At 44.5% G+C, this 13,387-nt stretch overlaps 1 protein-coding gene across 1 annotated transcript; it reads left to right on the top strand.

Annotated features, from left to right (window-relative positions):
* The first annotated feature begins 633 nt into the window (after nt 1-633).
* Nucleotides 634-12,976, top strand: HEBP2 (heme binding protein 2). Its single transcript, XM_024208926.3, has 5 exons — nt 634-753; nt 1,037-1,109; nt 4,417-4,552; nt 8,680-8,860; nt 10,471-12,976. The coding sequence occupies exons 2-5, from the start codon at nt 1,038-1,040 to the stop codon at nt 10,667-10,669; spliced, it is 588 nt and encodes a 195-aa protein (XP_024064694.1). The 5' UTR covers nt 634-753; nt 1,037; the 3' UTR covers nt 10,670-12,976.
* Nucleotides 12,977-13,387: the final 411 nt, after the last annotated feature.

The raw sequence follows: 13,387 nt of genomic DNA, 5'->3' as shown, positions 1-13,387 counted from the left end.
GTTTTGAGATCTCACCGGGTGTGATTTCCAGTGAAGGTGGTGGAGCTCGCTAGAGAACCCCACACGCCCAGTCTCCCCGGAACAGGCGCAGCTCTGTACAAGCGTCAGCCCGGCTCGGAAATCCTCCCGTTACTAATGCTCAGGGTAACCCCAACAGGTGGCCTGTTTCCGCGCATGGTAGTAAAGCCGCCGTTTAATCTCTCGCCCTGCTGCAGCGAGGGGGGATTTTGCTGTGCGAGTCAGGCTCCTTTACAGCCCCCCCACCCCAATTTCATAACGCGCCCAGTGACTGGCAGGTGCTGCACGGCCCCGCGGGGAGGGACACAGCAGGCTCGCACCGCCACCTTCACTCCGTTTGGCCCGGCCCTTGGATCCACCCACCCGGCTTATCCCCGTGCAGGCCGGAGCTTGCATAACTCCGAGCCACCGCGCTCAGGGCTGCCTGGAAAAGCGGGGGCAGGAAGCGGCTGGAGCCCCCGGGGAGTGTCTCCCGTGCGAGCCCCCGGGCGGCGCAGTGCGCATGGCTGAGGGAAGGGCCGTTCGTAGCCGGTCCCGGGGCTTCTAGCCGCTTGCACGGCAGGGGTGGGCGGGCGAATTGCGCCGCCTTCCCGGAGCAGGGGGAGGGGGCTGGGGCAGCATGCTGGGGCAAGGGGCCGATCCCCGCCGTGCGGGGGGTGTGCCCAGCCTCCGGGGGTTATGAAACCTCGCCGCCTGGCCCGCCCCCAAGCAGCTGGCAGGCTCCGACACACAGAGGTTTGTGCTTCCCTAGGGGAGTCCGCTGGGGAAGGACAGGGCGGCGCGTTTGGGTGGAAGCTACTGAGGCAGGTGAGGAAGAGAGACGGTGCTGGGCTGGCCCGGCCCGGCCCCCGGGATGATGGGGGAAGAGAAGAGATGCTGGGCTAACCCCAGCCCTCCCACCGCGGCTGGCTGGGTGGGTGAGGTGCACAGGGGGCTGAGTGCCCCACTGCAGATGGGTCTCCAGGGGAGAGGGGCTAGAGGACGCCCTACTAACTTCGCTCTGCTTTAATTTCCCCAGGATGCTGAAGCCCAACAAACAAGCTCTCGCCTCCGGGCTGAAGCTGCCCAAGTGGACAGCGGTACCAAGCCAGGTGAAATTCCTCTTAGCAAAAAGGAGAGGGGCCCCTGCTGCCTGGGCTAGAACACCCCCTTGCTCACTCATTTTATCTGCCTTCCTTTCTGGTCAAAAAATATTCGGCTTAGGTCTCAGCAAACGAGGGGGCATGGCAGGGAGCTTGAGTTGAAGCACTTAAGCCCTAGTGCTTCAGAGAGCAGGGGAAATAAGTTTGGATAAAAAAATAAAAATCAAACTGCAGGACTTCAAGTTGCTAGAACAGTTGACGTTCTGTGGGCTGTGTTCTATAAAAGATGAGACAAGCGGATCATAATGGGCTAAATGGCTCATCTTCAGCTTGGGAGAATCATTGTGGAAAATGGGGGGCAATGGGGGCGTGCAGAAGTCAACTTGGACAGGAATTTTAGTTATTTCCTGCTCACTAGAGAGGTACAAGATACCACAGTGCAGTAAGTAGGTTTTTGCAGTAGCTAGGACATGGTGACTTGCATAACAATTTTTTTATGCAATACTATAGTTCTGGGGTGTTTGTTTCCACCCGCAAGTGGAGCCATGCAAACCAATACTCTCCATGGTGTCCAGACTAGCTAGCTATTCCCCTAGGATCAAATAAGATACAGAAAACTAATCTAAAGGTAAAAATCTTGTATGTTTAAAATAAAATGCAAATAAATGCAGAACTTAAGGTTGCTGTAGCCACATTAAGTACACAGGTTGATTTAGGGTTATAATCAAAATTGTGAAAACAGAGGTTTCCTAAACCTAAAAATCAGTAGACCTACTTCTATGGAATTCTTGTAAAGGCAAATAAAATAGTTGATTTACACTTCCTTTGCTCTGGATTTGCAATCCCACTGTGACAACCTTTTGCTAACTAGAGTTGGAAAAGATGAAATTGGGGAATTTATATTGTGTTGCAGTTTGGTCAACAAAAATATACAGTATCTAAGTACTTGTATTGTTTCCCATTATTGTAATGTCTGAAAACTTGTCTAGAAGATGAACAGTTAGTGCACAGCAGACTGGCATGTAAATCTACCTTGCAGTAGCATACCATGCACTAAGTGTCCATGTGAACCCTCTTGCTGTGCATTAGAAGTTCCCTAGTGCACATTGCTATGAAACATGAGTAGATCAGTGTAGATCAAAGCATACTAGGGTGTTTTTGGTGTGCAGCAGCAGGGTCCGCACAGACAGTGAGTTAGCACAAAGTTAACACATAGCAAGCTAGTTTTACAGCCCCACGTGCCATGCACTAACTGTTCTTCTGTACAAGCTCTGAGAACCTCAAATATTAATGAATTTATCTTCAATATCCCTGTAAGGTACAGCAGTACTAAACCTGTTCTACAGATAAGAAGAACTAAGGGGCAGAGACATTAAGTGATTTGCCCAATGGAATATGGGAAGTCAGTGAGCAGTATAGGAATTGCACCAAATCTCCCAGAGTTCCTGATGTGAAGTAAATTAAGCTCTGGTCCTCCAAACACTTGTAGGAGTAGTCCCACTGAAGATAAAATGACTACTTCAATGAGAAAAGTTATGCATGTGTGCACGTATTTGTGAGATCACAGCCTTAGATTGTTTAAGGTTTTGCACATTACAGTTGGTATGGCTACTCCCACCTTTTCATGTTCTCTGTATGTATAAATCTCTTCTCTCTGTGTGTTCCATTCTATGCATCCGATGAAGTGGGCTGTAGCCCATGAAAGCTTATGCTCAAATAAATTTGTTAGTCTCTAAGGTGCCACAAGTACTCCTGTTCTTTTTGCGGATACAGACTAACACGGCTGCTACTCTGAAACCACATTAATAGTGTAAGGCAGAGACTGTCAAACTAATGTGTCGTCCACTGAAAACTATGGCTGTCACAGTGGACTGGCTGATTAATAGCAGAAAGCTTTATGTCAAATAGGTTACTTTGGAATATAAGTAATCATTGCAGTTGTCATCAGACGTGGTCCAGGTATTTATGAGGGGAAGTGAGCCATGAGAGGTACTATCGTAAGATGTGGGTCACCAAAAAAAAAAAAAAATTTGAATTTCTGATCCAATATATTAATGGTATCTGTAAGTGAATTCCCCCCCCCCCAAAAAGTGATTAACCTCATACTGTTTCTTTGACTTACTCACATGGCACACTAGACTACATTACTGTTTTTTTTAAAAAAAATGGTGGTGTTCCTTTAAGTTAGAAGTTTCAGGTTGTGACTTTACAGTACTTTTTTTTTTTTTAAATAATTTTTCTTCTTTGACTGAGTCAAAGCCCCACACAAACCACCAGGGGAATTTATTCTTTATTTTTCTTCACAAAGTGCTGTCAGACTAAAATAAAGGAAGATTACAATTATGGTAATCTTGGGTTTTAGTTATAATAGTAAATAAGCTTTATTCCAGAGGTTCTCAAACTGGGGGTCATGAGGGTATTACATGGGGGATCGTGAGCTGTCAGCCTCCACCCCAAACCCTGCTTTGTCTCCAGCATTTATAATGGTGTAAAATATATTTTTAAAAGTGTTTTTAATTGGGGGGGAAGGGAAGAAGAGAAAAGAGAAGGTCTCACACAGAAGCTTGCTATGTTAAAAGGGTCACCAGTACAAAAGTTTGAGAACCCCTGCTTGATTCCAGTGTTTCTCAAACTGGGGTCCCCGCTTGTATAGGGAAAGCCCCTGGTGGGCCAGGCTGGTTGTTTACCTGCCCCGTCCACAGGTCTGGCCGATCGCGGCTTGCCACTGCAGGCCAATGGGAGCTGCTGGAGGCGGCGGCCAGTACATCCCTCGGCCCGCTCCACTTCCAGCAGCTCCCATTGTCCCGGAGCAGCGAACCGCGGCCAGTAGGAGCCGCGATGGGCCAGACATGCGGACGGGGCAGGCAAACTAAACGGCCCAGCCGGCCAGGGGCTTTCCCTACACAAGCGGCAACCCCAGTTTGAGAATCACTACTTTATTCCCTTTGTGTTCTTGCACATTACAGTAATGTGCAACTTGGATAAATCAACACAGAAAAGCTTGCATATATTTCCTGACTTTAAAAAAAAAAATTATAAACTTCATGTTTTGACCTGCAACACTGTTCCAAGCTTTGAGCAATAATTGGGCTCTCTCTTCGTACTATCTAGTACCTAATCATTTTCTCCAGCAATGTCAGGCTGGTTAATACTCCTCCTCCTTTAAAAAAGTTAATTAGATAAGGAAAGAAATACCAGTGCTAAGCCTATGTTGTAAAAATGAAGTTCGGTTTCTGTGAATGCCTAAATCACTTATGCTCTGATGCCCATGTGAAGCGCTATTCTTGATAGTTTTGTTTTTTCTGGTTGTTTATAGGCTTCAGATTATGAAGTCCGGCAGTATGAACCAGCTAAATGGGTTGCAACTCCTGTTAAATCAATGGACTATGATTCAGCTGTCAGCACTGGCTTCATGAAGCTCTTTAACTATATTCAGGGCAAGAATGAGAAAGGTAAGATGCTCTGGACTATACTTTTCAATAATTCAGTGTTTCTAAACTTTTGAAAGCTGAGCCCTCTTTCAGGAAAAGAAAGCCAGTCCCGTCACTAAGGAACCCTACTATGTGATGGCACCTCTCTTAATCCATACATCTCCACTAGTCTTTTGTGCTGCTTCCACACCTGACTTTGGGAATGCTAGTGCTTCTGTCTGCTTTGAGCAGTGAAATAGTTAATATGAACAATTAAAGTAGCACCTGTGTTAGCAGCCACTGTTTCAGGCTCTGTGCAGACTCCGGGATTAGTCTCTGTATTAGTTAACTAAAACTCTAGTTTTGAAAGTGATAACAGTGAGGTTTTTTGTGTTTTTTAAAAGACTCTGGAGGACAGTTGGTCTTTCTGCATACCCATCTTGCAAACAGTCCCTCACTCCACCCAGGTGGATGCACACTGTACACTTTAGGAAACACTTTAACACAAAGTGTCTTCCTTATTCCTAAATTGCAATAAGCAGCAGCATTTAAATTGGCTTTATTAAATCTCTTTGTAGTGGGTATAGGAAAAGTTAATGCATTTAAATATGGCATCTGGAATAGATCAAATACTAAATATCCTTAATACTACCAGGGGCTCCTATCTCTTATAAGCTTGGCTTCTGATTGATTGCTGAATCTCTTTGTATTTTAAGCTATTGAAAAAAGTAAACAAGTGACAAAGCATTTTAAACATGTTATGCCCTTTCATGAGGTTTACTTATCACTGAGCACCTCCTTGTAGTAGTGTCTGGGGATTAGCTCTGCCCGGTCTGATACCCCTTTTGTTTGCTCGCCCTATGGTGTCTCTCAGTAGAAACAGGTTACTCCTTGGGGACTTGGCCCTCTGGCCAGGTTACTGTAGTCTTCTCCTTCCCTTCCAAGGTAACAAAGATGCACTGGACAAACTGTCTCAGTCTTCTGATCCACTGCCCAGTAAATGCCACTTTCTCAGTGGCCAGCAGGAGAACCCAGGCATAACCACTGCTCCAGGTTCAGGCCCAGGGATCCTCTGCCTAGCAGCCATGGTCCACTCATGCTCTGACCTTGTTGCTATTTCCCTGGACTCTTTCCTAGTTTACTTCCCCTTGCTCTGTGGCTACTTCACCCCACCCTGCAGTCTGGTCAGATTCTGTAGTCCATGGCAGGATCCTAGGTTTAAATGTCTCCCTAAACTGCCTCTATCTCTTGCCAACACCCTTCTTTAGACAGTGACTGCAGAGCTCCTCCTTGTAGCTATCTCTAACTATCAGCTTCCCCTCTTTATAAGCCTAGCCCAGCTCCTCCCCCAACTGGGCTTCATCAGCCATTAGTCATCATCAGTCCCTGGCTTCCTTCCAGGTGCAGCCTAATAAAGTTAATTGGCCTGTCTTACCTCTTCAGGCCTTGTGTGGGGTAGACACCCCATCACATGCACTAACAATTGTAATTTTTTCCAAAAGAAATATTTGTTGGCATTATTGGATAATTCTGAGTAAAAGTGTTAGTAGTAAATCCCAATTACTCTCCCTCTATTCTGTCTTGATTATATCATTTGTCTTTTTTTGTATAGCAAGCTGCTTAAAATGTGTTTTTAATTTATAAGGGGGGGGGTTGCACTCAGAAGCTTGTTGTGTAAAAGAGGTCATCAATACAAGAGTTTGGGAACCACTGTCCTAAGGCATAAAAGCCAACATAGTAGTTTGTCCTTTTATAAGTCAGGATAGCTGAGAGGAGACAAGCTTATGGCTTTTATAAAAAGTCAACAAAAAAACCCCATCCTGAATACTCCTAACAGCAGGGAAGAGAAGCATTCAGCACATTAATGCTTCTAAATTTACCCTATCTTCTTCCCCACTCCTCCACTTCAAAAGCCCTTTCAAAGCCACTTATCATGCCATTCACAATACCCACAGTGTTCCACTAGAATAGGGGCCCAAGGTGGAGGAAGGTAAGTGTCTTTCTTGAAGATATAAGGTGATAATCACAAAGTGTACTCACTGCTAGTGGCATCTCCTCCTGGTGACTACCTCTTGCCAAGTGCTGGCCCTGTCTCTGCCTGGTTTCTTTCATCCTGCAGCCCCTATCACTCCTGAAGCTGCAGCTTTCTGTTCATGGGTTGGTCCTTCAGCCAGGTCACTAAGGCCCTCCCCTTCTGGGCAATTTAAAATCCTTCCAGACCAGCTGTCATCTCCAAGTAGTGACTTCACAGTGGCTGGTAGGGGAACCCTGCCCTACTCTCTACATTGGGTTCAAGCCCAGGGACCCTATAACAAAAGCCAAGGTCTGTACAGTCCTATCCCTTGCTGCTGTTTCCCCTGGGCTTCTGCCTACCTATCTAACTTCCTGCTCTTTCTGGGTTTACCTATCCTCCTCCCAGGAATGATAGTAGATTACGGCCTTACAAACCCCTTGGTGCTTACAGCTCTTGGGCTTTATACAGGCCCCTCCTGTTCCTGCCCAGCTGAGCCCATTTCCACTGAGTGGCCTGCTCCCTGTCTCCTTCAGGTGCAGCCTGGGCAGTTAATTGGCCTGCCTAGCCACTTCAACCCCTTCAGCCCTTGGGGGGGGGGGGGGGCACCTCATCACAGTGATATTTCTCAAAACTCTTATACCCCCTGGAGAGAGAACCTCCCCACACCCAGGCCTTTATAACTGAAAACAAAATAGCTAAACCCCTCCTCTCTAGTAGGCTGGTTTCAGCAGATGCTGAAGTGTTCCAGCCCACTGCATATTGATACATCAAAGCTATGGGAGCTGCTCATGTGACTTTAGAACCTGGAAATTAGTTTGAAACCACTGATGTGCTTAATGTTCCTCTTCCCCACTGTTATTTTGGGGCATTCATCAGTGATTGACATGTAGTTTATTTTGGTACACAGTTACAAATTATTTTGCTCTGCAGCCCAGAACCTATACAAAAGTCAGATATAGCTGGTGGTGCTCACTTTTAGGGCAGCTGCAGTTGATTTTTATAAAACAGCCAGAGTGCACAGGGCATTTCCTACCAAATTATGAGTTAATTTTAAGTTAATAAATTTTGAACCTAAAACTACTTGATTGTGGTCTGAAAAAAAAAGTTAGGCTTCATTGTGGTTTTGTACTGCATAATTTTTTTTTCAATTTTGAGTTTTTAAAAAAAAAGCTGTCTGCACGATAACCTCTTGATAGCAAGTACTGAATAGTCCAAGACTATGGGTATGTATACACTGCAGCTGGGCGTGAGCCTCCCAGCCTGGATAGAGAGGCTGACACTAGCCTGCTAAAAATAGCAGTGTGGACATTGTGGCTCCTGTCATCACGTGGACTGAGCTCAAGCCTAGGGGGACCCAAGCCTGCACCAGAGCCACAACGTTGACACAATTATTTTTAGTATGATAGCTCAAGTATTTGCCTGGGCCGGAGGTTTGCTTCCAGCTGCAGTGTAGACATACAGCAGCATGTATAGACGTTGCACAACCCCCAGTCAGGTTTAAATAGCAGTGTAGATGGTGAGACACTGCTTAGGTGAGTATATACGCACCAAAAGCCTTAGGCTACGTACCCTATATGGTTCTCTGCACACCCAAGCAGTGCCTCCCCTGTATACACTGCTGTTTTTAGCAGTGTAGATCCTGCTGCCTCGCCACTGCCAGAGCTTTTCCCTGCCCCAGAGAAAGGCTCCAGCAGTGGGGAAAGGGTCCGGCAGAGGGAGGCAGTGGAGAAAGGTGCAGGAGCCTTTCACTGCTGCCTTCCCTCTGCCAGAGCCTTTCACAGTGGGGATGCAGTCTACCTATCACTGCGGCAGTTAGCTGTATGTACCTTACATGCTGCTGCAAGCATAGACAAGGCTTAAGAGGTTTGGTCTGTGGTAGTGGAATGTTAACAATCGAAACAAAGGGATCTGCTGCATACGAGCAGAAATTTGCCATTATGCATTTTCTTTAAGAATTGTTACAGGCAGGCAAGATAATCCAAATACAATGCAACAATAGAAGAAACACATATGAATTAAAACTACCTTTTATTAAATATAAATCAAAGGCAACCTTTGATAAAGCCACCAATGTGCTCTCTTTCTTGACACACTACATTATTTGACCTGAGATTTGTGACAGAGCAGTGAACTGTTGCTTATTTGCCTCTGATAGGGATGAAGATAGAGATGACAGCTCCAGTAACATGCCATGTGGAACCTGGTGCAGGCCCATTCTGCGAGTCCACTATTACAGTCTCTTTTTATATACCATCTGATCATCAAGCTGATCCACCTAAGCCATCAGAGTCAGATATTTTCATTGAAAACAGACCAGAAATGATTGTGTTTGTCAGGTATGTATTAACTAACTATTGCAACTCTGCAAAGTACAGATAATAAATCTGTGTGCACAATGCAGCTTATACATGATCAAAAATGTTTTTAGTTCTCAAAAGAAGAGGTAGTCCTGACACTTTTTGTAAAAATACAGCAACTCAATGTGATATTCTTCAGCTAAACTGTGGCTGCCACCTTGTGGCAGTCAGTTGATGAATAACATGGTGCATGCACATGCTTTATTGAATGAGTAATTTACTTTATACTAGCAACGGGGTCCCCAAACTTTTCATGGTCGTGCCCCCCCATACCCGTGTCCACCCCTACCCCCCGGGAGCTGGGGCTGGGAGTGGGGCACAGACAGGAGTAAGGGAGCCAAGGCTGGGGCCGCAGCTGGAGGTAGGTCTGAGGCCAGGAGCAGGGCCAGGAATGGAGCTGCAGCTAGGGGCCAAGGCTAGGGGCAAGGCTGGGGCCAGGAGCGGACCACAGCTGGGAGTGAGGCTGGGGCTGGGAGCAGAGCTGAGGCTGGGGCCAGGAGCAGCGCCCCTGCTGGGCCACAGTGGGATCTGTGGCCGGATGTGGAGCTGCAGCCGGGAACTAAGGCTGCAAATGGGATCAGGGCTGAAGCAGAGCTGGGAGGCGCTTTCTCCCCACCCCCACATGGGGACTAGCCCAGGGCCCCCCCTGCACTCTGCCCTCCCCCCCCGAACGTTCCTCCATGACATGCCCCACAGTTTGGGGACCACTGTACTAGCCTGTAATTCAATCGAAATCTCTATCCTCATACCTTTTTCACATGAGCCCAGTAAGTATAATTAGTATACAGAAGTCACATGTCCTGAAAATATTTTGTTGAACATCCCTAGATGGAGATCATCTTGCATTTTTTTAAAATGTTTTATATTTTACTGTATATTAATGAAAACATCATGAAAGACATGGGATTGGAAAAAACACTGTACTTTTAAAACAGTTAAGAATATATGTTCAGGTATACAGCAAAATGTTAATTGATGAATTTCCCCACTGCCAAATCTAAACCAAAACAAGCTGTTCTTAGACAAAGTTAACTTTCAAGCATAAAGTAACTAACTTCATTTTCCATGTAAGCTTCAGGTAGTATTTTTCCATCGTTACAAACTCCTGAAAAAGAAAATCTAAATGAGTGCTGGGGAAAGTGTCCCATCTGTCCATCCCTGTTCTTGACCATTAATCCAGGGTGTTCAAACCACATTCCTTGGAATTTTGCTTTTCACAGTGGCACTCTCAGGACATCAAGACAACACTCTTTACAAGTGCATGTGGTCATACATTTTACTAGTTTTGCACCAAGAAGAACAGCTCTCATACAGGCCTGAAGATACCCCATTTTCCCATTGGTAAAGTCTGTTACTGTGAAATTATCTTAAAGGAAGTTGCAGAAGCTTCATCATTTGAAACAAACGGAACTGGACAAAGTACTAGAAAACAGGCTGTAGGGAACAGTCCCTGAAAGGGTTGAACTATATGGTTTCAAAAGATCACTGCTGACCCATGCTGGATTTAGACGAGCAGTATAGAGAACAAGCTTAGATTTATCAGTGATAAGATTTCTTCATGTTCTCGTGCTGTTTATTATTATTGACAGGTCCTTTGGAGGATATTCCAGTGCCACAAAGAACCAAGAAGAACTACTGACACTAGCAGAAAGTTTGAAGCGGGATGGGAAAGTGTTTGATGAAAAGGTCTATTATACTGCTGGCTATGACAGCCCTTTTAAATTGCTTAATAGACACAATGAGGTGTGGCTTATCAAGAGAAATGGAAACCCCAGCAATCAAGAATAGGAAACAAAATGCTTTCTTGAGAGATAGAAGTTGTTTATTCAGACACTTTTTTTTTGCCTGGGAATTGTAAGTACTTTTTTTAACATCTAGACAGATTATAATCTATCAGATTTCAAATGTGCCTCTTCTAGAATGACACTACCGTTTTTCCCCATTCTGTCGATGGTATGAGACTGGTCACACTTTCAGTTAGAGTAGAAAGCCATGAAATTTTCTGTTTTCCTTCCACTTCACACCATGTTCCCTATTTCCCTCCCCTTAAAATCCATCTAGCACACATCTAGAGAGGTTGCTACAGCATAACACAAGGAACTCTTCCTATGTATTCTGTGGCCACACTCTTTACTGCAGACCCGATCTCTCACCACAGAGCTGGGCTCCAATTTAAGCTTTTATTTAAAAAAAAAAAAAAAAAAGTCTGTATCTGCAATGGTTGTGTAGAAAACAAGAACTTCGTGTCTTTGCAACCAGCAGAAAAACAACAACTGAGGTTTGAATGGCCTCAGTCATCTCAGTGGGTTATTACCTCAAAGATGACAGTTTAAATATCAATATTAACTATTTCAGTGCTAACAGAACTTTAGCACTATCATAGAATCATAGGACTGAAAGGGACCTCGAGAGGTCATCTAGTCCAGTCCCCTGCACTCAAGGCAGGACTAAGTATTATCTAGTAGGCTGACTGGAGCAGCTGAGTTTGAACTTTGACAGCATATAGTGTGCCAGCACTGGACTGACAGTCCATTTTTATAAACCTTAATTTGTTGCTTATGACAGTTGTTGTATTGGCAGCAGCAAGGACAGCAAGTCATCTCGCCCCAGTGCAGGGCAAACTACTCTGTACTACCCTGCCAATGCCTGACTAATCCCCCTGTCTATTTAATCCTGGGCCTCTATGCCAAGTCTGCCAGCAAGGATGCCTGGTATTGAGAATTATGCTGGCACCTGTGAATTGTGGACGTTTCTTCACTGCAAGTTTAGCCGAGACCACTTACGCATTTCTTGTTGGCCACTGAACAGCCATCATATGGTAACAGCTTTACACTTGCTAGAGTATAGATAGTGATACAACACACTCACACCTTGATAGTAATAGTTTGGTTATTTTTAGCCTCAAAGCCTCCAATATTTGCCTTTTGAAATACATTGTTTGTTTTATGGTACTAGTCCAGGCACTTGTATATCCAGTGTTAGTATATTCAAGTAATATCAATTGTTACCTTTGCTTTTTACACTAGGACTGATATATACTTTCATGGTGACTACTGATGCATTGACTTTAAAAGCTTTTATCCTTTGACTATATTATCAGTCCAAATTAGCAAAAGTATGCAAGGCAATTCACCATCCTTAAGTCAGCCCATTGTTGCAATCTCCTGTTTGAGGAGAGCTGGTTAGGAGTGGCTTTAGAATCCATCAAAGCTGCTTCTAAATTGACATAAAAAGTAGCTGCATGGAACTAGAAGCTCCCGCTAACCCCAGAATCTTCACGCGCTCACATTTTAAAAAATGAATCACTGTTCCAGAAGTTAATTTCACTTACAGTAAAACAACAGATATATTTGTTTAAAACCATGTGTGTACAGGGTCCTTTCCAAGCCAATTAGAAGCCGTAAGTTCTGCCCTGAGGAGTTTACAATCTATATTAGACTGACAATGAAGAGACCATGGCAGAAAAGGGGATTGGTCAGGAGACAACAGAAAATAATAGCAAGGGATTGCTGCAGCTGCATTATTTTTTTTTTGCAGCGAGAAGATCAGATAAGCCTATTTTGTTTCACTTCTTGTTTGCTATAAGTTTTTTTTTTCCAATTTAAATTTCTGAGTTTCCTGAGCTTTTTAGTGTTCCTAAAATTGTTATTGCCACAGACAAAAATTAATCTGAGGTATAAATTTTAGATCTAATTTATAAGTACATACTTTTTAAACCTATATCTTTTGCTGGATTTATTTTCCTATCTTGGTTCTACAGTAGTTAGGATTTCTGTTGTCTAATACAGTTCTAAAGTCTGGTTCAATAGGGTATATATTATATTAGAGAGGAAAGGAATTATATGGTGGGATATTATCTATACAGATTGGAATTTGCTGGTAAAGGCCCTGATCTCCCACTGAAATTAATGGAATTTTGCCATTGATTTCACTGGGGATTGGCCCCAAAAGGTTGTTTGAAAAAAAAGTCATTGGAATGTTTATCAACAAAGTGCCTAAGTAATTTGTGAGAATGAAATGTACTTTTTGCATAATGGAGTGCTAGAAAATGTACTCTCCTTCAGAGCAATAAATTACCTGACACTTCGACCTTTACCATCATCTTTGTTCAGCATATATTAATTCAGGTTCTTAACATAAAGGGTATGTCTACACTGAAATTCGATACCTGTGGCTTGCCCATGTCAACTGACTCAAGCTCGTGGGGCTTGAACTCTCCGAGCTGACTTGGGGCTGTTCAATTGTGAGGTAGGTGTTTGGGCTTGGGCTGCAGTCTGAGGTCTGGGACCCTCCCACCTCTCAGGGTTGTAGGGCGCAGGCTGCAGTCCAAGCCCGAACATCTGCACTGCAATTAATCAGCCCCTTGCCCCAAGTCAGCTGGCACAGTTCCCAGAATGGCCACTATCATGTTCCACACCCAATATCCTTTTTTAAGGTCCAATATGATCTAGTGTTAATAGTGCTCTTAAAATGATGGAACCAAGAGACTTATCCTGTTTGTCTCAG

Source organism: Terrapene carolina, unplaced genomic scaffold (assembly GCF_002925995.2).
Source record: "Terrapene carolina triunguis isolate 2854851 unplaced genomic scaffold, T_m_triunguis-2.0 Scaffold85, whole genome shotgun sequence".
Lineage (NCBI taxonomy): Eukaryota > Metazoa > Chordata > Testudines > Emydidae > Terrapene > Terrapene triunguis.
This window is presented reverse-complemented; position numbering and strand designations above follow the sequence as displayed.

Bases quoted from the DNA above. Each gene is read 5' to 3' on its own strand.
- HEBP2 (XM_024208926.3), top strand. From the start codon at position 1,038: ATGCTGAAGCCCAACAAACAAGCTCTCGCCTCCGGGCTGAAGCTGCCC. The intron at 4,553-8,679 runs GTAAGATGCTCT...TGCCTCTGATAG, and splicing joins TCAGGGCAAGAATGAGAAAG to GGATGAAGATAGAGATGACA. The intron at 8,861-10,470 runs GTATGTATTAAC...TATTATTGACAG, and splicing joins GAAATGATTGTGTTTGTCAG to GTCCTTTGGAGGATATTCCA.